This window comes from Melanerpes formicivorus, unplaced genomic scaffold (assembly GCF_026170545.1).
Source record: "Melanerpes formicivorus ecotype bairdi unplaced genomic scaffold, bMelFor1.0.p_v2 SCAF_71, whole genome shotgun sequence".
Lineage (NCBI taxonomy): Eukaryota > Metazoa > Chordata > Aves > Piciformes > Picidae > Melanerpes > Melanerpes formicivorus.
The window spans coordinates 769,545-796,379 of record NW_027142423.1 but is presented as its reverse complement, the minus strand read 5'-3'; the positions used below and the strand labels follow the sequence as shown (position 1 = coordinate 796,379).

The following is a 26,835-nucleotide window of genomic DNA, read 5'->3' as shown; positions in this document are numbered from 1 at the left end:
CTCTCTGTTGCAACATTCCTGAGAGAATCCATGGAGAGTTGAATGCTTTTGTGTTGGGAGCAATCTGTCACCACCTCCCCAGCATCCAGCCGGCTGCAATCAGGAGCCCAGCAACAGTGCAGTGCTGCCTGTCCCACCCCTGAATCCCTACAGCAGGGTCATCTCTGCACAGGGCATGGCTGAGAAACATTCAAAAATCTTTCTTCAGCCCTTAGGGATCTGTCACTAAAATCAGACAGAATTCCCCCCCCCCCCCTTAATTTTTCCTTTCTTCCCTCCACCCTTCTTTATTTTTTCTCGTTTTCTTTTTTTTTTTCCCTTTTTTCTAGCTTTTTCTTTTAAAAATGTTTTCTTTTTACCTTTCTTCCCCCTCCTTTTTCTTTCTTAATATTTTTTCCTTTTTCCCTTGTTTTTTTTTTTTTTTCTTTGCCAAAGTTGAACAGATCTGTGGGGAGAAATGGTTCCTTCTCTGCAGTCTTCTTTACAGCCAAGACCAGACCTCTTGAAAAACAACCTCTACTAGGAGAAGGAAGATTGAGTAAATCCCCATGATCATGTGGGGAATCACAGGCAGGTATCAACATCACTTCTCTCTCAGATATATATGCTTCTTAATCCTCTGCCCTTAAAGGATGCTTCCTTCCCTGTCCTTGTCCTCCTCATGGAGGTGCACCTCATGTGGGACCTATAGCTTCTACCCCATGGACCTTCCAGGTATCAAGCTCTAAATAACTACCCTACTACCTTCACCTACCTACCCACCCACCCCCCCATTTGTTGCATGCTCTCAAAGACCATTCTCAGTGAAGGGATGTGAAGCCCTTGCAGTGTTTTGTTCACATGGACATGGTGATTTCCAGCCTGAGACCACCAAGCAGTTGTGTTCAGTGCAGGTTTGTGATGTACAGGGGAGCTGTGGCACTGTACTGAAGGTTTTTTTTTAGGGGGGGAGGGAAGAGAAAGCTCCTGGAGAGCTTTATGCAGCAGCTCCCTCCACAGATCCTTCTAGCCCTGATCTAATATGGCTTTTAGCGATGTTTGGGGCCTCATATATTTTGAAAGAAGAAATTACACCAGCCTGCCACTTGCTTTTCACATTTCTCTGTTCCCCTTGAGCTTCCCTGCTGTCCCTAATTATCCATCTCTCTCATTTACAGGGACTTAAATAAAGGAAATGGAAATGGTGGTTGAATTAAACTGGGATACAGATGTGCAGAAGGAGGCTCTCTTCCCTGCAGAAGTGACCTAACATCACCCTCTCTGTTATTAGTGATGCAGGCTCCTCATTACCACGTGAGGCAGCAGCTCTGTTGGTTTTTTTTTTGAGCTGATGGGACACAACTCCTGCAGTAGCTCAAGCTGTGGCTCCCTGTGGCTCAAAGAGATTGGCAAGGAACAGCAAGGATGCTCAGGGGAAATCCTTTGGTACAAGTGATGCTTGGGGGATACAAAATGAAGGAAATAGCTTTTTTCAAAAAAGAGAGAAGCAAAATGAAAAAGTTGAAGAAAGGTAAATCAAGTCACCACTGAGTGATAGGATGGCTCAAAACAAGTGAGCAGTGGCCTAGTTTGTGCTGTCATGGTGAAGATGGCTGTGAGAGCAGCTAGCTGAGAACTGACAGACATCAGCTTGCAGAGCTCTGGAGATAGGGATTTGGCTGGCAACAGCAATCCTGTGTTCGTTGTGACCATAGGTGTCCTTTGTGATGCTCTCGTGGAGCCCACTGCAAAGAGTTAGACTCAGGTTCCTGTTAAAAGAGGGACAGGGCATCCTGTACCCCACCAGCAAAGGAGGGTGGTGGAACACTTAGCAGGTTGCCCAAAGAAGTGGTAGATGTCCCATCCCTGGAGACATTCAAGGTCAGGCTTGATGGGGCTCTGAGCAACCTGATTTAGATGATGTTCCTGCTCACTGCAGGGGGTTGGACTAAATGACCTCTAGAAGTCACTTCCAACCCAAACCATCCTATGATTCAATGATGATCATGGTCCATGGGTGAGGAAATCACTATCCAAGCATTATAAGAAACAAGCAAATAAAGAAACAATGTCCACAAAATGAGTGTTATATATATAAATATATATATGATCAAGGGTATGGATTGATGGTCTGTCAATCTGCCATTCAAAAGGACAATGTCCAATTTTCCATGAGTGTCTGGAATCTCCCATGGTTCCTCATCTGACCTTGCCCTGGGGGTGTTAATGTTAAACACAGACAGCCAGCACTGTAGGGGGGGTGGGGGGGGTGGGGTGCTGGTTCCACAGACTATAAAGAGTCCTGAGGGTAGCATGTGTCCATCACCCTGGCAGATGGTGAGGTGTGCACCTCTCCTGAACTGGTGGGACTCCATCAGCCCAGACATGCTGGGAGAAGAACCAGGACTGTGAGCTTCACAGCCACCCCACTGCTTTTCCTTATTTAGCAGACCTGTGATTTGCAGTGTTTACTTCTGAGGAGGAGCAAAAATACACTAAATTGAGGAACTTTTACTAGAACACTTAGAGGGGTATCCTAAAGTGGGGCAAGAGCGGGGAGGGTCAAGTGTACAGTCAAACATAGATCAGATTCAGGTCTCAGCCATGTGGGATAAAGGCAAATGAGGTTTCATAAACCAGATATGTATCAGAAAGGTTGAGGAAGAACTGTTTAGAAGGGCTTTTAGTAATAGGATGAGAGGCAATGGTTTTAAACCAGAGCAGAGTAAATTTAGTTTGGAAGTTCCTTACTGTAAGAGTGGTGAAAACCTGGAACAGGTTGTCAAGAGATGTGGTTGAGGCCCCACCCTTGATGAAGTTCAAAGTCACACTTGATGGGGTGCTGAGCAGCCTGATCTAGTTGGAGGTGTCCCTGCTCACTTCAGGGGAGTTGGACAAGATGACCTTCAAGAGTCCCTTCTGTGGTGAGTTTAAGACTTGATGATCATAGAGAAAAGTCTTCCAGAAGTACCAGAGAAGTACAAGGAAGAGGTGAACACCAGAAAGTGTAATCTTTGTTATGTCATTCCCATCACCCTGCACCCCTCTATAAAGGAACATCCCAGGCTAATCTGCCCTTTCTCTCTCTCTCTGTTGCCAGCACAGACCCTTACTTCTTGCAGTGTGGGGGAGGTTTGCAGCCTTCTGCAGCCTTGGCAAAGCTCAGTTTTAGCCATACAATTTGGGCCTGGTTTTGCGGGGTAGAAGGAAAATAGGCAGGGGGCATTGAGGCCTGATGTTTGGACTGGTTGGGGGGAAGGCTTTGGAAAAAGCCCAGGCTGGAGAATGGTGCCAAGGCTGAATATGAATTTGAGTCTTTTCTATATCTGCATATATTTGTGAATACTATTTCCATTTAAGTTTCCAATCCTATGCAGAGGGTTTTTATTTGACTCCTTTCGGAAGGGGCAAAACAGCTTCTGTCCACTCAACCCAAGACACCTTCTGACCTGATGCACTCTGTGATCTTCTCCCCAAAGTAGGGCTTTCCCACTGAGGAGAAGACAGGAAAGAGCTTGCAGGCACACCAGGAGGAGTGACACCAATAACCCTAACAACTATTATTAGGATTATTGTCAATATTGATAACAGGTTGCCTTCCATTTCCCACTCGCTTGCCCACCCCTCCCAGCAAGTGAGATGTGGGCCCTAGGCATGGAGGACAATGGGGGGCCAGGAACAATGGAGCTACTGACGTGGACCATTTTGAATGCGCGTTGTGAGTGCCAGCATCAATGCAATAAAGTGTTCCGGTGCTGGGGATGGATGAATAGAGGCCTATGGTGCAAATTAAATGGGTTATTCTCTTTCTCCTTTTTTTTCTTTTCATTTAATAAAATTAAAAAGCCCAACATTTTGGGTTCTCTTCATTTTATTCCTTTCTTGAGGGTTTTTGCTAGCAAATGATTGGCCAGCTTTCTCTGCCAGTGTAGGGGATAATCTATAGGAACTGAAGGAGGAGGGAACTGGAGGTAGAGGGAAGGGATTTTGGTTGCTTTGTTGTTTGATTTTTTTTCTCTTTTATTTTCTTTCTTTTTTTTTTTTTCTTCTAGAAAGTAGAAGCAATTCTGGAAGGAAAAGGGAAAATTCTAGCATGGCAGATACAGGATAACAGAGAAAGTGCCTTGTTCACCAGCAGGAAAAATTTGTTCCTACACAACTAGGGGATTAATTGCCCTCAGACCTTAACTTCAGGCATTTTATAGAGTACTCGATGAAAGACAAGGTTCTCCAGACAGTGATTCAGAGGAGGAATGCAATGCACGTAGCAATACATAACTGGGGAAGGACAGCAGGCTAATACAGCATCTAGGAGTGCTCTTTGAAACACAAACTACTAAAACCCAGCAGAAATCAACTGCACCATAAACTTTCCCAAGCCCTGGGATCCCCCCCTTCTCACCCGCCCACGAGGTTCATCTGGTTCACAGCTCAGGCTCGTCTCCAAGGAGTTACACGTCTTGCCATAAGGTAGAGCCGAGAAAAACTCTCATGTGGATGAGGTGGCAAAGGGATGTCAATCAGAAAAAGAACCCCATACCCATCAAGTTTGCTCTAAGGCAAGGTGTGGCAAAAGGCCAGATCCTGAACAGATGTAAATTGCAAGTGCTACCAGGCTCTGGGTGTACTGTGTCCTCAGCAGAGCACTGTTGTGACAGCACTGGGGAAGATGCTAGTGCTGGCTATGACTCAGTGTCCCCTTCATCTGGTCCCCCCTCCCTGCAGTGGAGTTTTCTGTTGCTGCTTGCTTCCACATGTTCCTTTTTGTCTGTCTGTAATTAGTCTATTGACTTTTCTCTTTCTCTCTACTAATTTTCTGGGTCTGATCCTAATCTACTGCAATTTAGAAAGCTCTAGGAAGACAATTCACATTGACACCATCTCTATTGAGCTATGAGAAGGGTCAGATGGAGGAACCTGGAAACTACAGGCCAGTCAGACTGACCTCAGTGCCAGGGAAAATTATGGAGCAGATTATCCTGGCAGCAATAATTGCGCACCTGAAGGATGGCCAAGGGCTCAGGTCCAGCCAGCATGGATTTAGGAAGGGCAGGTCCTGCCTTTCCAACCTGATCTCTTTCTATGATTAGGTGACCCGCCTGGTGGATGTGGGGAGGCCTGTGGATGTGGTCTACCTGGACTTCAGCAAGGCCTTTGACACCGTCCCCCACAGCAAACTGCTAGCTAAGCTGCCAGCTCATGGCTTGGACAGCAGCACTCTGTGCTGGGTTAGGAACTGGCTGGAGGGCCGAGCCCAGAGAGTGGTGGTGAATGGTGCCACATCCAGCTGGCAGCCAGTCACTAGTGGTGACCCCAGGGATCAGTGCTGGGCCCCATCGTCTTTAAGATCTTCATTGATGATCTGGATGAGGGGATTGAGTCAGTCATCAGCAAATTTGCAGATGACACCAAATTGGGAGCAGATGTTGATCAGTTAGAGGGCAGAAAGGCTCTGCAGAGGGACCTCAACTGACTGGACAGATGGGCAGAGTCCAATGGGATGGCATTTAACAAATCCAAGTGCCAGGTGATGCACTTTGGCCACAACAACCCCATGCAGAGCTACAGGCTGGGGTCAGAGTGGCTGGAGAGCTCCCAAACAGAGAGGGACCTGGGGGTACTGACTGACAGCTGGCTGAATATGAGCTAGCAGTGTGCCCAAGTGGCCAAGAAGGCCAATGGCATCCTGGTCTGCATCAAGAATAGTGTGGCCAGCAGGAGCAGGGGAGTCATTGTGCCCCTGTACTCTGCACTGGTTAGGCCACACCTTGAGTCCTCTGTCCAGTTCTGGGCCCCTCAGTTTAAGGAGGACATTGAGACTCTTGAACGTGTCCAGAGAAGGGCAACAAGATTGGGGAGAGGCCTTGAACATAAGCCCTATGAGGAGAGGCTGAGGGAGCTGGGGTTGTTTAGCCTGGAGAAGAGGAGGCTCATGGGAGACCTTATTGCTCTCTACAGCTACCTGAAGTGTGGTTGTAGCCAGGGGGGAGTTGGTTTCCTCTCTCAAGCAACCAGCACCAGAACAAGTGGACACAGTCTCAAGCTGCACCAGGGGAAATTTAGGCTGGAGGTGAGGAGAAAGCTCTTCACAGAGAGAGTCGTTCGCCATTGGAATGTGCTGCCCCTGGAGGTGTTCAAGAGGGGATTGGACATGGCACTTGGTGCCATGGTCTAGTCATGAGGTCTGTGGTGACAGGTTGGACTTGATGATCTTTGAGGTCTTTTCCAACCTTGGTGATTCTGTGTGATTCAGTGATTCTGAGATGTGGCTTTTGCTGTTTTCTCTCCATGCCTTGCTCCTAGTAAGCTGTTTTGGAGGGATCTACCCTTGTTCGCTGATCATCCTTTTTCCTATTCCCTTATACTCACTTCTCACCTCCATTTTTGCTTTCTCCTGTGGCCACCCAGAGGACCACATGTCCTGCACTGTCCTCCATCCATCCCACTGCCAAATCCCCTGTGACTAGGGAGATGGGCTCTTTGTGGAGCTCTGAGATAAAGCTGCTGTTGCTATGAGAACCTGCTCTCCAGTCTGTACCAGTCCATGGCTTTTGTCCTTCCATGCCTGTCTGTCTCTGCCTGGAGATTCTGTCTGCCTCAAACTGCCTCTTTGTCAGCTCCCAGTGCTCTGCATTTCCCTCCTCCCTTTGCTTCCGGCTCCCCTATCTCCTCCTTCTCTACCCACACACCTTCCTTTAATTAGAAATACAAAGGAAATGCTTGTCACTGTGTCAAAATCAGCAAGTCATTCCCCAGAAGGTCCAGAAGGAAAACCCCCACTCCTCCTCACCTCTCCTGGCTTCCCCATCACCCCCACAGAAGACCACCACACAGATAAGGAGAAGAGCTCCATGGAAGAGTTGCTGACATACTCCATCTGGGTATGAGACCAAAGGTTTTCCTCTTGAGGACAGTCGTGCACTGAAGTAGGTTGCTCAAAGAAGGCTGAGCAATCCCCATCCCTAAAATTCTCAAGATCTGTAACCTGAACCACCTCATCTGACCCAGCAGCTGACTCAGAATAGGAGACTGAGCCAGAAACCTCCTGAGGTTCCTTTCAGTTTTACTAATCCTGAAATCCTAAGTGCTGAATGAGGTCACTGAGGGAGATGTATCCCACACACTGAAAATAAAAGAACAAGGAAAGAGAGGAAGCAGGGTCTGGAAAGAGACAGAATTGGTGGAGTACATTTTGTAGCCAGTTCATCTCAGATTCTGATATTTGATGGAACAAGGTGAGGTTGAAAGCAAGTCACCTTGCCAAGTTAAATCCAGCCTGTAAACTGCTCACATTCACTGGCATCTCCTAAAGGCCATCTATGGGGATCCTGGGTGAAAAGCTTTCAGGATAATATCTTTGCACTAATCCAGATATAGAGATTGAACAGACTCTCCCAATTCACCTGATCTCTTACTGGCAGTGTAGGTTTAAGGCGGACTTTCTAGAGCAGTATAAAAGGCTCCAGATCTGTCCCAAATCCCCAGGCAACTGACATTTGACCCTGATACAGATGGACAAAACCCTCGCAGTTAGGAAAGCTGGGTGGAGGTGGAGAAGTAAGCAAGGCAGAGGACAAAGCTCTCTAGATAATCACTATCATCACTATCATGCTATGGGGTGGGGTGTGTGTGTGTGTGTGATGTTAAAGTGGCATTGAGAATTCCTGTTGGGTTAAGAACATTGCATTTACATCCTGACACTTTTGTCTCCTTCCACACTCACTGTTGCTCCCCACCTTTAACCAAACCGTGTCAGCTTGCTGCTGCCATAAATAACCCTTCCATTTCCAAAGAGCTATATTGCAGTAGAGTTTCTCCATGTGCCATCATCTGGCAGGGTACAGATGCCTTTATAGATGTTGTGGGGAAAGGGAGTGTGCAGCCCTCTCCCTCATGCCTTTCAGCTTAGCCACCACCAAGAACATTGGGGAGGGACTTTTTTTCAAGGTCTTATAGACAGAATGAGGGGGAATGGCTTTAAACTGGAAGAAGGGAGATCAAGACTGGAGATTAGAAAGAAATTCTTTGCAGTGAGGATTCTGAGACACTAGAACAGGTTGCCCAGGAAAGTTGTGGATACCCCCTCCCTAGAATTGTTTAAGGTCAGGTTGGATGGGGCCTTGAGCAATCTGGTTTAGTGGAATGTGTCCCTGCCCATAGCAGGGATGTTGGAACTAGGTGATTGTTAAGGTCTCTTCCAGCCCAGACCATTGCATAATTCTATGATTAATTTGCTGCAGGAGGTCCCTGCTTTAACCAAATGCATAAAATCCCTGAGATGTCCTTTCAGCAGGGCTTCACTGAAAGACCATCCTCTGCATTTTCCTCTTATCAGCCTGGCTGCAGTCCCACCAGGAAACATGGCCAAGAGCCGTGGGAGTGGTAGGGACCCATCCTAAGCCTCCTGGTACACTGCGCATCACCCTGAGCAGAGGCAGGGCACCTCTTCAGTTCCCCTACGTTTAAACCTCCTCTTTTAGCTGAGATTCATGAATCAGCATCCCACTGCCTCCGGTCACTGTCACAGGAAGAGGACGAGAAGCCCCAGATATCCTCAGCAACCCTATGAGGGTGTTCCGGCAGGGAACTCTCTCAGATTAGGGAATCCTTTTATCTCTGGCTTACATAAAACCCGGAGACTCCTTTTATGGTTGGCTCTTCCTGCTTTGTCAAGAGGAAAGAACAAATGTAGCTTCATCTGCGCTTGTGGGTTGGCTAACTGATTAAGCATCTGATTCAGGCTAAGTAGGGAACAGAATTTGATGGGCGGATTTAATTTGGTGTGAAAAGCAGGATGCCATACCCTCCCAAGCCCCCCCCACCTCGCCTTCCTTAGCTGAATATTCTCAAGACAGTGGTTGGTCTGGTGCAATTAAGCAGTAGGGATGACTCGCACCTACCAGTGCTTTAGAAAGTCCAGAGCGCTTAAATTTGTATTGAAGTGGCTCCTTTGAGAGTTTCCCCCTCCCCTTCCTCCCCTTCCTCCCCTCCCTCCCCTCCCTCCCCTCCCCCCACCTTTTTTCTTTTATTTTCTTTTCTTTCCTTTCCTTTTGCCTTTTATTTCTCCCTGCAGGTTTGCCACTGTTCCCAAGCATTTGCATGAGGAGTGAGCTCACTCTGTGTGTGCACACACACGTAGGGGGTTGTGCGGGGGGCTGGTGGGAGTCTGTCTTAGTGTGACACGCTGAATCCCCTCCTCATCTCCCCTCCCGTCTGCAAATCCTGGCAGAGGGAAGGATGCTAATGGTGACCTTGCTGAGTAAATAGTTGTGAAATGAATAAGTGTTTTTCCTGCAATCTGAAAGGCGGAAGGTGCGATTACTCACCCATCTACCCAACTGTCTCCAGCCACCTTTCAAGTTGCTTCTCGCGTCGAGTCCGGGGGCGTGAGCGAGGGGGTGGGAAGCGAGGGGAGAGGCTGCCAAGATTCTGGGTTGCCACAGACACCGGCCTTGCTTTTCCTCCAATGAACATTGAGCTGAGAGTGCAGGAGGAGGCAGAGCACCACCCACATGTTGAGCTGTATGGGGTATAAGTAGATGGAAGAGCCTGCACTAGTGGCAGTTCAGCCAGGGAAGAGAAGCAGCTCTTTGCATCTCTAGTGAAAGCTCTTCTTTCTCTTTTTCGAATCCACAACTTTACCAGAGGAGAAATCACCAGGATTTTTGCAGCAGCTTCAAGCTTCAGTGTGCATCTCTGTGTGGTTTTCTCCAGCAGAGACTCTCAGCCTTTCCAGATTCTCAGCTTCGGATGAGCAGGTAGCTGACACACGTGTGGGGCTGGACATCTTAGTCAACTCCTCTCCTTGTTCCTTGAAGATCCTGGATCTCTTTGGGACACCCTGAGCACGTAAGACCGGCGTTTCCAGCTGGACACCAGGAGAAATTTGCTACAACTCTCTCTGGGATCCACGGGGACCAAACTGCTCGCTCTGTGGTGATATCTGATTTGGTTGTGTTTGTGTCCAAAAGTCCTTTGAGGGGGGGTTAGAAGTCTCTGTGTGTCTTTTGGGAAGTGTTGTGGTGGGGGTTTTGGGAGGTAACTCTAGTACCAGGGCTTACAACCTAGTTCTTTCTGTGTTTGACACTCACACGGTCGGAGCCATGCAGCTGGATAATGTCACCAGTGCCGGCATCCACTCCTTCCAGGGACACCGTGGAGTTGCCAACAAGCCCAATGTGATCCTGCAGATAGGGAAATGCAGGGCAGAAATGTTGGAGCATGTCAGGAGGACCCACCGGCACCTCCTCTCTGAGGTCTCCAAGCAGGTGGAGCGTGAGCTAAAAGGCTTGCAGAAATCGGTGGGGAAGTTAGAGAATAACTTAGAGGATCATGTCCCAACTGATAACCAAAGATGGAAGAAGTCCATTAAGGCCTGCCTGGCCAGATGCCAGGAAACCATTGCCCATCTGGAGAGGTGGGTCAAGAGAGAGATGAACGTTTGGAAGGAGGTCTTTTTCCGTCTGGAGAAGTGGGCGGACCGTCTGGAGTCCATGGGAGGCAAATATTGTCCTGCTGACCAGGGCAAGCAGACTGTGTCTGTTGGGGTGGGAGGCCCAGAGATAAGGCCAGGTGAGGGTGAGATTTATGACTATGCACTTGATATGAGCCAAATGTATGCCCTGACCCCTCCTCCTGGGGAGGTGCCCAGCATCCCTCAGGCCCATGATTCTTACCAGTGGGTTTCTGTGTCAGAGGATGCTCCAGCCTCCCCAGTGGAGACCCAGGTCTTTGAGGATCCCCGGGAGTTCTTAAGCCACTTGGAGGAATACTTAAAGCAGGTGGGTGGAACAGAGGAGTACTGGCTGTCTCAGATCCAGAACCATATGAATGGGCCAGCTAAAAAGTGGTGGGAATACAAGCAGGACTCTGTTAAAAACTGGGTCGAGTTCAAGAAGGAGTTCCTGCAGTACAGTGAGGGGACTCTGACTCGGGATGCTATCAAAAGGGAGCTGGATTTGCCCCAGAAAGAGGGGGAGCCCCTGGACCAGTTCCTTTGGCGCAAGAGAGACTTATACCAGACTCTCTACGTTGATGCAGATGAGGAGGAAATTATCCAGTATGTGGTAGGCACCCTCCAGCCCAAACTGAAGCGCTTCTTGAGTTATCCTTTGCCCAAGACCTTAGAGCAGCTGATCCAAAGAGGGAAGGAAGTCCAAGGCAACATGGACCACTCTGATGAGCCCAGCCCACAGAGGACTCCTGAAGTGCAGTCAGGAGATTCTGTAGAGAGCGTGCCTCCCTCAACCACTGCCAGTCCTGTGCCAAGCAATGGGACTCAACCTGAGCCCCCCAGCCCCCCAGCTACTGTGATATGAGCTAATCCAGGTTAGGCAGCAGTCTGGGTTACTAGAAGGGGGCTTATTTAGGAGGCTTCTCCTTGGAGAGAGGTTCTGGCTGAGACAAGACATGAGGTGTGCTCAGCCCAACAGCCCATAGCAAAGGAATTAACTTTGCTTGTGGGGGGAGGGAGGCAATAGGGGAGAGGCACCTCAGGATGTGGTTGCCCACTTCACCTAAGCCATGCAGTACGGTGGTGCTAGAGACACTGCATGCACCACTGAGGGGAATGGACAATTTTATATCATCCCTGACAAGAAACTAGAGACAATTCCCAACTTCAGAAGTAGCCACTTAGAGTAAGTGGCTTTTAAGGACAAGTGCAGCAATTGGCTGAGGGTTCCTACCCATCTGGATTTTCCCTTCTTCTCTCCTCCCTCTTCTGAAGAGGTGTCTGTCCTGAGGAGACATCTGTATTTTGACCCTTGCCCTTTTATGATTTACCATTGGTCTTCTGTTCACTTGGCAATTTCCTGGTCTGACTTGCTCCAAAGGATTATATAACATTTTGTCATTATTTATTTTTTTCTTTGTTTGCTTCTAAGAAGCAATTGTATGACTTCAGGAACTGCAAACTTTAAGAATCTGGATTATTTTGAGTGTTGTTTCTTTTTTTTCATTTCCCTGCACCTAATACCTGCTTTAATGGTTTTTCCTCTCAAGAGGCTCCTACTGGTTTACTTCTTGGCTTAGTTTCTGCTCACTCCAATCAAGGCCGCTGCAGTGCAGAGGCAAATCTCACCCTTTCCCTGCACTTTCTTCTGTGCATTCTGTAGGAAACAGGAGTTTCAAATGAAATTCTGAGCTCATTTTATTGAAGGGGCAACAGTCTACTCTTTTCAGGAGAAAAGAGGGAGTCAAGGTGGAGAAAAGAGGCACCAGAGCTATTCTGAGAGGGTGGGGGGAGGTAAGGGAAATAAATCTTTATGCTTTGAATGAAACAAACAAACACATGCTAAATCCAGAGCAAAAATATCCCCAGAGCAGCAGCTTGGGTCCATGCTGATGTGTGGAGACAAAAGGAGCTTTTGCCATGTAAAAGCCAAAAAAAAACCCCAGCAAGTGAAAAGAGAAGCTGTGTGTCCCAGCACAGTGTTAGCCTATGCAGCACAACAACGAGCTTCTGCTTGCACAGACAGACTCATGCTCTTGGAAAGCTTGGCATCCTTGTCGTGAAGCACCTGAGGACAAAGTCTTGTCTGTTCTCAAAGAACTTTCTACAACATCTTGCCATGGATGGAGATGGACTTGGACTCTGTGATGTTTTCCATGTTGAGGCAGTAATGCTCAGCATTCACCTTGCTTTGGCTGGCATCGGATGATAGGACTTTGAGATGAGGGAAGTTTGGCTGTTCAAAGCTTCCTGAGGCTGGACACATCTCAAGAATCATCTGCATTCACCAGCAGGACAAATAAAAACCTCTGCAAGAGATGCAGCAGGGATGCAGCAACAGGAGTGCTCCTGAGGTGCTCCAGGCACTACTACAGCAGTGACAAGTGTCACCAGTTGCTCGGAAAGCCTTTGCTGTCCCTCCTTCCAGGAAGCTGAAGGTAAGGCTGCACTCTGGCATTCTCTTCTCTGTACCCTTCAGACCTAAATTAGCCATAGCCTGTCCAGTAGGAACCTCCCACTGGGATAAAAAAAAACATCTGAAATGAGGCATTAGGCATTTGAAGTGATTGATTAGGGTTGGGGGAAAGACTACCCAAGACCCAGACAAGGGGAAATAAAAGACAGTGAGTGGGAAAAGTTTCCAAACAAGACAGTATATTGCACTTTCTGATTAATATGGGGAGGAACTGGGAAGCTTCTTCATTCACCATGCCCAAGGACATGTCCCATGAAGTTCTGGTCTTGAGTACCCAATTGTGACAGCATACCACAGGTCCATGCAGAGCCCATAGGAGATGCATGTCTGCTCTGCACCCTCTCTAGAAGTGACTCAATCTCAGGAGTGGTGGGGGTCCTCCTCTCACTTCTTCAGAGTGAGGTGCTTTGGCAGCAGCTGTATCTGCAGAGAGAAGGGAGCATTTCTTACTAATGACCTGGGATGAGTGGTGGGGGCGTGGGTGTCACTGCCGAGGATGAGTTGGCCGAGTGCATTACAAGCATTATCTTCTCTCTGTTACAGTGACTCACTCAGATCCTCCTCTGAGAAGGAATCACTTCACAGTGCTATGGATTTGGAAGGAAAGACAAGGAGAAAAAGCTTCAAAACCAAGGACTCAACATCAGACATGCTGTCAGGATCCCCAGCCACCAGCTGCTGGATCCACTGTCTGAAGGAAAGACTGGCACTGGTAATTACCTCTCATCTTACCCTTGTGGACCTTGCTTAGCCCCTCCAGTGCCCTGACCCAAGACATTGAATAGCCCAGGTGCAAACATCTGCACTGGTCTTGAGACTGCAGCCACAGTGGTTGCAAGAGGCTGGCACCACCAGATAGGCACCAGCCCCACTGATTGATGCACTGGGGACAGTGCACATCATGACTTTCTGCTGGACCATTGGCAAATGCTTAGCACCAGGGACTTAGTGGGACCTTCAGGCTGCAGACATTTAAAGGGCACAGCTGAATTTGACCCCACCTCCTGAGAAATTCCCCATCCTCTCCACTTTACATGTCTAACCTGAGCTGTTGCATTTTTATTTTTAACAGAGATTCCTGCTGCTGTTGCTGAGTTTCCTTCTCTGTGTCCAAGATTCCTGCTTTTCTGGGAAAGAGGAAGACAGAGGGCAAATCATGCACCAAAGACCCCTGAATGCAGTGCAATGCTATGTTCAACATGCTGAGAACCAGAAGGAAAGGGGAAAGCCATTTCCAACAAGGCAAAAAGAAGTCTGAGCTGGTTCAGGAACTAAAGCACAGAAGAAAGTGCTGAGAGTGGAAAAAGAAACCAAGAGGGAGAACAGAAGAACCAAGACTGGGCTTTGGGTACAGTAAGGATGCTGGGCTTGTAGTGACTGTCTGTTGAGATAATACCATACCTCTGCAATCTGGGGCCACTGGGACTCACCTCAAGAAATCTTCACCAGTTTACCAGTTAAAAAAAAAAAAAAATCCTGTTTAACTTTGCCAAATGACTGACCCTACCTAGGCTACGAACCCTCCATGCTATTAAAGCTGTAACTCTTTTTTCCTGAGCTGAGGGTAGCTTCATTTCATGCGGGTATCAGTTTCAAACCTCAAAGGGCTCTGGAAGTTCAGAGAAGCATCCCACGACCCAGATGCTTGTCAGAACTGCTTGAGCCTGCACAACTGGACCAACTGTTTTGCCAGAAAGAAGACTTGTGAGACAGCATGCTGTTCCTGGATCTGCATGGGCCAGAGTTACTGCAAGAACTGGAGTTCTTGTGCTGGCTTTGGTGTGACTGTTTCCATCCAGACCCAGGGAGCACAAGAGGCATGCAAAAGGCAAGAGCTGGAGCGAGTTGAGCAAGACAGTTTTGGTTCATATCTCAGCTGAAGAGGTCAAGTTGGTTCCTCTCTCTTCCAGAGCCAACTGTCCTGGGTATGAGTGTGTGTTGGAGTGGATGTCTATTTGTTGAGTAATCAAATCCACCTTAACCAAATTCTGTGGTGTTTTGTTGCATTTGAACTCAGCCAATAGGGCCAAATGTGCATTCCAACTATGCTCAGCTAAAAATGACCAGGACTGGAAAATTATGTCAAAAATCCTGGAAAGGCAGATTTCACAGGCATCATCTCAAGGTCCAAATGGTGTTGAACTTTGAGATGCTTAATTTTTGCAGTCCCCTTTGAGGGGCTGGGCTGCCTCAAAAGGCACTTTATTTTTCCATAGGCTTTCCTGCCTTTTAGTGAATTAACCTGTTTGTGCTACTTGGCCATTTGGGTCCTGAGGTTTACGCATTTTCAGCTGACTTTTTGGAGTGTGCAGAACTGAGTATCTCCTGGACTGATTTTGTGGGGCTTTTTTTTTTTTGTTTATTTCAGTTATTGCTCCAAGCAGATTGGAGCTTTATTTGTAGCACCCTGGTTTATATCACCAGCCTCTCCAGGAAGGACTGGTGGTTTATTTTCCTGGGGCAGAGTCAGGTGAATGAAGAAGTGTGTATGCGTCGTGTCTCTGAATTTGTCACAGACTTGGACCACTGAACTTTTCTTTTCCCTTTTTTCCTTTTTCTTTTGGTTTTCCTTAGGCAATTTTACATTTGACTCTGACAAAACTACCTTAGAGGGTTTTGGGTTTTCTTATTTTTACTAGAGATATTATTCATTAAAGCAACCTTGTACAAAAGGCAAACACATTGAATTACTGCAGGTTATAGGGGATGAAGCCAAAAGGTCTGTGTAAGCCGACATCACTCACCCTAGATCTGACTGTATCAGGCAGTTTATTCCTCACGTGTCATGTTGGAGTTACAAGATCATAGCAAGCCACTAGAACCTGTCAATGGAATAGTGCTACACTCTATTTGCTATGGTAGCAAAGCCTTTTGTAGATTTATATAATAAAACTTTGAAATATCTGCTTCAATTGTTTTGTGTCTTGCTTTCTGGTCTCTCTTCCTTGGTTCATGGGAGACACAAGTGTTTATTGCCCTCTGAAGAAGCGGTCTTGTCAGCTGTTTGGGCTTTATTTGGCTCATAAAATATTCCTCCTCAGCAAAAACGGGCGATGGACATGAAAAATGTACTGGGCTTTCAAAGGGGAGGAGTTGGATAGAGAAAATGTGGAAGTGTTTTTAAGGGGTTTGTTTATCATCTCAGATCAAGTCAAATGTAGCCCCTGAGGCTGGGAGAAACAGTCCCCTGTGGGTTGCTGCTCTCATGAGACTCAGCCGGGGGGTGTTACTGAGGGAATATTAAAGCGGCAGGGAGCAGGGCATGGCAGCACTCCAGAGCTCTAGCCAGGAGAGCTTTATATTGGCTTTAACTTTAAAGCTTGCTGCTGCACTTATAAAAGCCTGTTGCAGAGTTTTTAAAGGCCTGAATTGGAGTTCCTCAGGGGTCAGTACTGGGACCAGTGCTATTCAATATATTCAGTGACCTGGATGAGGGGCCAGAGAGCACTGTCAACAAGTTTGCTGGTGGCACCAAGCTGGGTGAAGTGGCTGACACACCAGAGGGTTGTGTTGCCATTCAGCCAGACTTAGACAGGCTAGAGAGCTGAGCAGGGAGAAATTGAATGAAATTCAACAAGGGCAAGTGTAGAGTCTTGCACCTGGGAAAGAACAAACCCAGGGATCAGCATAGGGTGGGAACTGACTTGCAGGAGAGCAGTAAAGGGGAAAGGGACCTGGGGGTCCTGGTGGATGGGAGGTTGATCATGAGCCAGCAATGTGCTCTTGTGGCCAAGAAGGCCAGTGATATCCTGGGTTGCATTAGAAGGGCTCTGGTGAGTAGATCAGGAGAGGTTCTCCTCCCCTTCTACTCTGCCCTGGTGAGGCTGCATCTGGAATATTGTGTCAAGTTCTGGGCCCCTCCATTCGAGAAGGACCTCAGGGAACTGCTTGAAAGAGTCCAGCACAGAGCCATAAAAATATTGTCATAAATAAGGATGTGAAAAACAAGCTTTGAGTGGACATACAAGCAACAGAGGTGCAGCCAGTGCCATCCCATTCTAGGACAGTATAGGAGAACTGTGCAGGATAGCAGGGTTAAATTTTTGCAGAATCAAATAATTGCAGAATGGAAGGGGAAGGGACTTCTGGTGATCATCTAACCCTACCTCCCTGCTAATACAGGTACAAATAGAGTATGTTACCCAAGATTGCATCCAGGAGGGTCTGGAAAGTCTCTAGGGAAGGAGACTCCACAACCTCTCTGGGCAGCCTTTCCTCTCTGGGAAGCCTTTCCTCTCTGGGAAGCCCCTTGTCATATCCCTGTGGGCCTCTGAAAAGAGTCCAGACCCATCTTCTTGACCCCTAGACTTTAGATATGGATCATCATTGGTCAGACACCCTCTCAATCTTCTCTTCTCCAGGATAAACAACCCCAGATGGCTCAGGCTTTCCTTCTCACAGAGATGCTCCTCTCCCCTCAGCATTACATAGACTCTCTCTAGAAGTTCCCTGTCTCTCTTGAACTGGTGAGGCCACAACTTGACCTAATACTCCAGATGTGGCCTGACTAGGGCCAAGTAGAGGTGGAGGAGAACCTCCTGTGGCTTGCTAACCACATTCTTCCTTATGCACCCCATGAGATCATTTGCCTTCTTGACCACAAAGCCACACTGATGGCTCATGGTGAACTTGCTGTCCATCAGTACTCCCACATCACTCTCCACAGCAATGATTTCCAACAGGTCAACCACTGACTTGTACTGGGGTAAAAAACAAAGACTTGGCATGGTCTTTGGACATGGCCAAAGGGCTGGATCTCCTGCAAGGACAAAGTCAATGTCTGGCAGAGCAAAAAGCAAGAGCTGCTCAGCTGGAGGTACTGAGCTCTTCCAGCAGAGGGGGGCAGAACTCCACTATATGCAGTGGGAATTAGGATTAAAAAATTAAGAAAAAACAATAAAGAGAAAAATCTGTCCTTGTCATCAACCATCCCCACAGTGCCCACTGCCACAGCTTCAGCAATACAAGATGGGTGGTTGCTTCAGTGGAGGAGGTGTGCAGCCAAGGACAGGAAGGGTCATGAAAGGTCAGTTCAAGGAGGTGAGGATGACTGATGGCCAAGTTGGGGTGGAGGAAGATGAACAGAATGGTGATATACTGCTGAGCAAGGTGGGGAAAGTAGATGAGGCTGGAAAATGTCCAAAAGTGCCAGACAAACTCTGAAAGTTTCCAGGTTTGTTTCAGAGCTTTCTGGACATGAATCTTGGTGCCATGGCTCAGCCATGAGGTCTGTGGTGACGGGTTGGATTTGATGATCTTTGAGGTCGCTTCCAACCTTGGTGATACTGTGATACTGTGATAGTAATTCAGTTCAAGATGGAAATCCCTAGAGAGGTACTGCACCTACACCTACATTGAATGAAGAAATATTTTATTAGTTTTCCTGGCTCTATCAGGAGGGAATCACCTGGGATAGATACAGCCCTGTGAGGGATTAACTGCATCAACTTAGTTGAAGCTCCCTCCAAAATCCAAGTGGGGACCATTCCTGTGGTTTCTGGGTGATGATCCCACAATACAGAGTTATTCAATAGCCATCCTTCCTGTGGTGGAGAAGGTATGTGGTGTGAAGCACTTATTCAGAAAGAAATAATCAGTGACTTGATTTTTTTTCTCCTTTGTTTTTTTCTCCTTTAATCATGGCTATACTGATGAGCTCCTTAATGTTGTGATTCAGGGCAGTTTAAACAAAGGGCTAAAACTGACCTTCTCAGAGTATTGCACTCATGTATTGCACCTTTTCCCTCTGTCCTGCACTAATGAGGCAATACCTGGGGTACTGGGTCCGGCTCTGGGCTCAGCAGTTCAAGAGAGGCAGGGAACTCTGCTGGAGCAATTCCAACACTCTATAAAGATGCTGAGGGGTCTGGATCATCTCTCTGAGGAGGAAAGGCTGAGACACCTGTGACTGATTAGCCTGAAAAAATAGAATCATAGAATCAATAAGGTTGGAAAAGACCTCAAAGATCATCCAGTCCAACCCATCACCCAAGACCTCATGACTACTAAACCATGGCACCAAGTGCCATGTCCAATCCCATCTTGAACACCTCCAGGGATGGTGACTCCACCACCTCCCTGGGCAGCCCATTCCAATGGCTAACAACTCTCTCAGTGAAAAAATTTCTCCTCACCTCCAGCCTAAACTTGCCCTGGCACAGCTTGAGATTGTGTCTTCTTGCTCTGATGCCGGTTGCCTGGGAGAAGAGACCAACCCCCTCCTGGCTACAACCACCCTTCAGGTAGTTGTAAACAGCAATAAGGTCTCCCCTGAGATCAGACTGAGAGGAGATCTTCTCAATTATCAGCAAGAGCTACAGTTTGGCCAGGGGGAGAAGTGGAGGGGGGATGGTCCAGACTCTTTTCAGGGGTGTCCAGTGACAGGACAAGGAGCAATGGGCACAAACTGGAACACAGGGATTTCTGCATAAACTTGAGGAAGAAAATTCTTTCCTTTGAGGATTCCAGAGAGGTTTTGGAGTCTCCTTCCCAACTTGACAGCATTCTTGATTCTGTGTGATATGTGAAATATTTGCCTTTTGGTTTGGTTTGATTTGGTGGGGTTTTTTGGTTGGTTTGGTTTGGGTTGAGTTTTTTGTTTGGGTTTTTTTGGTTTGGGGTTATTTTGTTTGTTTGTTTTATGGTTTTGTTATCTTCTACTTAGTTCTTTAATCAAAGTTATCACACTGGTCAGTCATGTAAATCATATTTATCGACTTTTCAGGCAGGCCAGTATTTGTACACAGCCCAATTGCTTCCCTGGAACCAGTTTGTTCTGGCAATGTGTAATTAGGGAGGCCGTGAAACTTTTATTATTGACATGATTGTCTATAATGGCTCCACTTATTGTGTCAGTATGATGTTCTGGTGAGCTCCAGGTGCCCACTCTGAAGCAGGATGGAGCAGGATGTTGTCTTAAATGTATTCCCATACTTCTACTTTGCATGAACTGCAGGTAACAAGTATTTTACAGCTAATACCAGCAGCTGTAGAGGGAACTAGGATTGTTTATTCTGGAGAAGAGGAGGCTGAGGGGAGACCTCATTGCTCTCCACAACTCCCTGAAAGTCGTAGTGAGGTTTAGGTTGGTCTCTTCTCCCAAATAACTAGCAATAAGACAAGATGAAATGGCCTTAAGTTGCACCAAGGGAGGTTTAGTTGAATATTAGGAAAACTTTCTTTACTGAAGGAGTGGTCAGGCCTTGGGACAGGCTGCCAGGTTGTTGGTGGAGTCAACATCCTTGAAGATGTCCAAGACATATGTGGAGATGGCACATCAGGACATGGTTCAGTGGTCATGCCTGTGTTGGGCCGATGGTTGGACTTGACGATCTTGGAGGTCTTTTCCAACCTTCTGTCATTACAAATTGGAAAGAGGATTGCTATGTGCAAAGTTTGGCTCTATTCAGCAAATAGTTTTAGGTGGAAAAGATTACAGGTGAATACTTTCAAAGGGGCAGCCATCTTAACTACTTTTAAGGCTACATTTAGGAAACTTTAGAATCGTGTTGTTGAAAGTTAAAGTGATGGTGCAGTGTCGGTTTGTTTTAGTCTTCCCTCCTTTCATGTTCATTAACTCTCTGCCTGTTAACTTGTATTATTCAACATCAAAGATTCCCAAAGTCACTAAAAGTCTATCTGGTTCTGAGAAGAGTTGTTTCATTGCTCCCACATAGGCACAGGCAGAATGTGCTCAGTCAATATTAGATAAAAGAACTGAAACTCAAGCCATAAGTCACTAGAAAATCCAATTTCATTCACTTCTGAAGCTTAGAGAACAACTTGCTGGCATAAAGTGTTTCTTTTTCACTTAAGGAATAGATCCTTTATATTTGCAGGATGAACCTTTTTGACATTTTTTATCTAACAAGCATCACTTAAAAACTGACTTCAACTTGAAAAAACACAGAAGAAAGAAGAAGGGGGGGAGAGGAAAAGGTTAGAAAGCTCAAAAAAGAAGTAGAATTAACTGGTTTGGGACTCAGAGACATGTGCTGAGTTGGTACAAGAAGAAATCTCATTTTTTATCTTTGATTTAATCCACTGAGATATTAAGAGAATTTCTCTTCTGACTTGACCTTGCCCCTTTTTGCCCTCTCCTGATTTGAGTGTTCAACTGAAACAACTCCATTATTTCCCTTGCTGCAAAAAATACACGCTCTGTGCTGCTTTGTTGCACACTTCAGAGTTATCTGGGTGTTATTTAGAATGGTGTGAATTCCTTCTGTACCCAGAAGGAGGCTATTTTCCAAGCAGGGTCAAAGATCTGTCCCTCTTTGCAGCTGTCCCAGTTTGAGCCAGACTGAAACTGATTCTGTTCAGAGATTTGGCTCCTCAGCTCAGCTTCTGCTCAGTGAGGACACTTCTTGTAGTTCAGGAGATGTTTTCACAGGCAGTGGCTGCTTTTAGCAGTGATAAGATCTGAAGTTGATAGTTGCTACCAAGAACTGGGCTGCAGAAAGTTTCTCGCCTAAACTTGCTCTTGTGCAGACCAAGGGCGCTACCAAATCTTGTGTCCCATGTTGGAGTGCTGGAAGTCAGAGGTGGCAGCTGTGGGGAGGAACAGACACTACAGGTGATCCTAAACTGATAAACAAGGGACTCCAAGCCTAGATATCACATTCAATATAAAGCTAAAGGATCATGAGGGTGAAGCCTCTTCCTCAATGGCCAGTGTCTGAGGAGGACTCATAGTTTCATAGTTTCATAGTTTCATTCAGGGTTGGAAGGGACCACAAGGATCATCTAGTTCCAACCCCCCTGCCATGGGCAGGGACACCCCACACTAGATCAGGCTGGCCAGAGCCTCAGCCAGCCTGCTCTTAAACACCCCCAGGGACGGGGCCTCGACCACCTCCCTGGACAACACATTCCAGGGTTTCACCACTCTCATGGAGAAGAACCTCCTCCTCACATCCAGCCTGAATCTCCCCACCTCCAGCTTCATTCCATTCCCCCTAGTCCTATCACTACCTGAGATCCTGAGAAGTCCTTCCCCAGCCTTCCTGTAGGCCCCCTTCAGATACTGGAAGGCCACAATTAGGTCACCTCGGAGCCTTCTCTTCTGCAGACTGAACAGCCCCAACTCCTTCAGTCTGTCCTCATAGGAGAGGTGCTCCAGCCCTCTGATCATCCTTGTGGCCCTTCTCTGGACACGTTCCAGCACCTCCACATCCCTCTTGTAATAGGGGCTCCAGAACTGGACACAGTACTCCAGGTGGGGTCTCACCAGGGCTGAGTAGAGGGGGAGGATCACCTCCCTCGACCTGTTAGCCACACTTCTCCTGATGCAGCCCAGGATCTGATTGGCTTTGCGGGCTGCAAGTGCACATTGAGAGCTCATGTTGAGCTTTTTGTCCACCAGCACCCCCAAGTCTCTCTCCTCAGGGCTATCCTCCAGCCAGTCACTGCCCAGCCTGTATTTGTGCCTGGGATTGCCTCGACCCAGATGCAGGACCCTGCACTTGCTCTTGTTGAACTTCATGAGGTTGGCCTGTGCCCACCTCTCCAGCCTGTCAAGGTCCCTCTGGATGGCCTCCCTTCCCTCCAGCGTGTCTGCTGCACCACACAGCTTGGTGTCATCAGCAAACTTGCTGAGGGTGCACTCAATGCCACTGTCCATGTCCCCCACAAAGATGTTGAATAAGACAGGTCCCAGGACTGATCCCTGAGGGACTCCGCTTGTCACTGGCCTCCACTGGGACATGGAGCCATTGACAGCCACTCTTTGGGTGCGGCCATCAAGCCAGTTCCTTATCCATCTAGTGGTCCACCCATCAAACCCATGTGTCACTCCTGCCTTTCTGCCTTCAATCCTGATCCTAGATACAGTTCTTGAATCCAGTTGCTGGATCCAGTTCCCATCTGCCACTGAGTCAGTTTGAGACTGGAATTATCAGTCTGATTATCAGACTTGAATCATATGTGTTAGAAGCAGAGGACAGCATGGGGTTTCCATCACTGATTCAGCACTGCTCTGAGGTTTCACTGCTCAAATATCAGTTTCCTCAGCAGCCACAATCATTTGTTTCTCAAGGTCATTTGAGGCCTCTAAATTTCCTTGCAATCAAGTTGGTTCTGGACTCTACACTGTTCCAAAAAGCCTCATCTCTGAGGTGTCCTCTACACAGAAACCTTCAGAAAAGCAAATCCAAACTGAGTCAAGTCAAGATTGTACAGGAAATTACTTGGGGTCTTCAAACTAACTTTAAAATTAAGCTGACCTTAAGGCAATGTGGCTCATTTCCCTTTGGCTTGATCAGACAGGTATGTCTGGAATTGAATTAAGCTTGGCTGAATTAATGCCTCCTTTGATCCTCGTCAGGTATGTACTCACCAAGCATTTAAGTCAGTCTATGCTATCCACCATACAAATCCATACTATATGCTTTCCTGCACATCTCTGTAAAGTCAAATCCTACATCACATCTGGTTGGTGTTATGTTTGTTTGGGGTTTGTTTGGTTGGTTTGGTTTTTACCTTAAATTAGACTGGATAAAGGGACTGAGTCCCTTCAACATCCCTAGACTAAGCTGGATAATGCATAAGGAGGCTGCCATGGGTCTCTACCAAACAGGGGGACATTGGTAGAGATGATTTCTCCTTCAACCACAAAAAAACCTGAAACATTTATCACCTGTACCAGCAGAAATTACTGTCTAGCAACACTTCCAGGAAGACAGTGGAGCTGTGCAGGCTAAAAACATGCAGTGTGAAATAAGACCTAGAAACAATAAAACCTAACAAGAAAAGTCTGCCTGGTAATACAAATTTTTTAACTCATTTTACCCAGTCAGCTTCCCCAGGAATGTGTCTTCAAGAACTGGACATACTAGAGCCTAATGTTCAAGAGGGGATTGGACATGGCACTTGGTGCCATGGTTTAGTAGTCATGAGGTCTTGGGTGGCAGGTTGGACTTGATGATCATTGAGGTCTTTTCCAACCTTATTGATTCTATGATTCTATGAAAACCAGCATCACATGGGGGTGATGAGACCAGGCATCAGGCCCATTCACCATTCAAGAAAGAAGTGGCTCTACAAAATGGGCCAAATTAATAGAGTCATAGGTTGGAAAAGACCTTTAAGATGTTCAAGTCCAACCATCAAGGTAAGACCACCATGGTCATTAAACCATGTCCCAAACTGCCATGTCAACACACTTTTTTAACACCTTCAGGGACTGTGGCTCCACCACCTCCCTAGGCATCTTGTTCCAATGCCTGACCACTGTATTGAGGGTACAGACAAAACCCTTCAGGTGGTCTGGCCCTTTTTGCACTGTCATGGCTTTCGGTAACAGCCTTTTACTTCTCTTGTAGAAAATCCTTCCAAAACCACCCATAGCTCATTCCCTCACAATTTCAACCACCAGCAGCAATCAAGCACTTTTGGTTTTCCTTCCTACCCAGCCTCTTCTGTAATGATCAGAATGCAGAGTAGCCCTTGGTTTGCGCTTGTACCTGGTTGCTGAAAATCAAGATGTGACCACAGATCTCAAAGCTGCCAGGGCAGCACCTTTTCCATGGCTTGAGAAAAGGCTGATTAAAAAAAAAAAAAAAAGAAAAAAAAGAAAAAAAGAACAAAAATATTTTAAAAATCAATAAAATAAGGAAAGCCTTGAAACCTCAGCCCCCTGCCATGAGGGACTTTAATAAGCATTCCGACCTGGTTTCTATGACGCTGATGCTCTACCTTTCAGAAGGTACAAAGTGTCAATCAGGATTTTCACTGCTGGAAGCAGGGACCCAAGTCTCTATGGAAACAAGACAGAGGCGATGGTGCCTAAGGAGAGGCTTTCTGCATAGATTCCCCTCCTGACTGTTTGCATTTGCTGAAATCATTAATGACACTGTAGTTCTGCAAAAAAAGATTAAAAATGGTTTTGTTTCTCTGGACTGCAGAGCTCAACATTGTCCCCTGTCCCTCTTTCTGTCCCCTTTGTCTGCAGTCCATGAACCATGCCCTTTGATGGGCTTTACTTATTTATCACCATATTACAAATGACTAAATTATTGATGTAGGTGAAAAATCATTTTAATGCATTTCCCTCTATAGTGGATAGCAGGGTATAATGAGGATTTTCAGCTTCTCAAGGTAGAGGAACAAGCAGAGGAAATGCTTTAGAGTAGACAGAATGCCCCACTGCAGCACACACATTTGTAAGGAGAATCACAGAATGATGGTGGATGAAAGGGACCTTTGGAGATCATCTAGTCCAACAACCCTGTTAAAACAGATTTGTGTTAGCGTGTCCAGAGAAGGGCAACAAGGCTGGTGAGAGGCCTTGAACACAAGCCCTATGAGGAGAGGCTGAGGGAGCTGGGATTGTTTAGCCTGGAGAAGAGGAGGCTCAGGGGTGACCTCATTGCCCTCTACAACTACCTGAAAGGTGGTTGTAGCCAGGAGGGGGTTGGCCTCTTCTCCCAGGCAACCAGCACCAGAACAAGGGGACACAGTCTCAAGCTGCGCCAGGGGAGGTTCAGACTCGAGGTGAGGAGGAAGTTCTTCACCGAGCGAGTCATTCGGCATTGGAACCGGTTGCCCAGGGAGGTGGTTGAGTCATCGACCCTGGAGGCGTTCAAGGGGAGATTGGACGTGGCACTTGGTGCCATGGTCTAGTCATGGGGTCTGTGTTGATAGGTTGGACTCGATGATCCTCGAGGTCCTTTCCAACCTAAGTGATACTGTGATACTGTGATTTGCATAGAACACATTGCACAAGAATACATCCAGGTGGGTGTGTGGTCTTTCCAGGCAACCAGCACCAGAACAAGAGGACACAGTCTCAAGCTGCACCAGGGGAGGCTTAGGCTGGATGTTAGGAAGAAGTTCTTCATAGAAAGAGTGATTTGCCGTTGGAATGTGCTGCCCAGGGAGGTGGTGTAGTCACCATCACTGGAGGTGTTTAGGAAGAGACTGGATGGGGTGCTTGGTGCCATGGTTTAGTTGATTAGATGGTGTTGGATGATAGGTTGGACTCAATGATCTCAAAGGTCTTTTCCAACCTGTTAATTCCATTCCATTCCATTCCATTCCATTCCATTCCATTCCATTCCATTCCATTCCATTCCATTCCATTCCATTCCATAGAATGAGACTCCACAAACTCTCTGGGCAGCTTGCTCCAGGGCTCCAGCACCCTCAAAGTAAACAAGTTTTTTCTTACATTTATGTAGAACTTCCTGGATTCTACAGTGCATCCATCGCCCTATGTCCAGCCACTGGGCACCACTGAAAAGAGTTTGGACCCATCCTCTTGACCCCCATGCTTTAGTTATCGATCATCATTAAGAAGATCCTTTCTCAGGCTGCTCTTCTCCAGGCTCAACAGCCCCAAGTCTCTCAGGCTTTCCTCCTCACAGAGATGCTCCAGACCCCTGAGCATCTTTGTAGACTCTGCTGGACTCCTTCCACTAAGTTTCCTGTCTCTCTTGAATTGCAGAGACCAAAACCGGACCCAGTACTCCAGACATGGCCTCACCAGGACAGAGTAGAAGGACAGGAGACCCTCTCTCCCACTTCCGGCCATGTTCTTCTCAGTGTAGCCAGCAAGATAAAGAAGTCTCCCCACTACAAAGGATATCACATTTTTGCATCCTGCCCTGCTTTCTCTGAGACAAAGCCCCAAAAATTGCCTGTGAGGAAAATTATCTCAGGACCCTCCAGCATCTCATGGTCATCCCTCTCATGGTTCCTATGCTGCTATTTTGCTTTTCTTGTCATAATCCAGCCAGGAAACAAAGCCATCAGAGCTACTCTTTGAGTGGGTGGTTTCCCTTTCTCTTTTATTGCTCAGTTGTTGTTCTTGGGCAAGAGAAAAAGAGAAATTAATGAGTTGTTCAACATCCTGACTGGATCTGAGGAGCTGAAGGGATGAATTCACCACTGGAAGAAGTTTGGGAGCAGTCCTGTTCCTGCCATTGTG

At 47.1% G+C, this 26,835-nt stretch overlaps 1 protein-coding gene and 1 long non-coding RNA gene across 2 annotated transcripts in view; one reads left to right on the top strand and one right to left on the bottom strand.

Moving 5' to 3' along the window:
- The window catches only part of LOC137453743 (uncharacterized), a 32,429-nt gene extending 23,059 nt beyond the window's left edge, over positions 1-9,370 (bottom strand). The window contains exon 1 of the long non-coding RNA XR_010990455.1: positions 9,306-9,370. This is a non-coding gene — a long non-coding RNA (uncharacterized lncRNA). The remainder of the gene's footprint in view (positions 1-9,305) is intronic.
- Positions 9,371-9,558: 188 nt separating this feature from the next.
- On the top strand, positions 9,559-15,812 carry ARC (activity regulated cytoskeleton associated protein). The gene is made up of 3 exons (XM_068163193.1): positions 9,559-12,870; positions 13,452-13,620; positions 13,981-15,812. The coding sequence occupies exon 1, from the start codon at positions 10,083-10,085 to the stop codon at positions 11,295-11,297; it is 1,215 nt and encodes a 404-aa protein (XP_068019294.1). The 5' UTR covers positions 9,559-10,082; the 3' UTR covers positions 11,298-12,870; positions 13,452-13,620; positions 13,981-15,812.
- Positions 15,813-26,835: the final 11,023 nt, after the last annotated feature.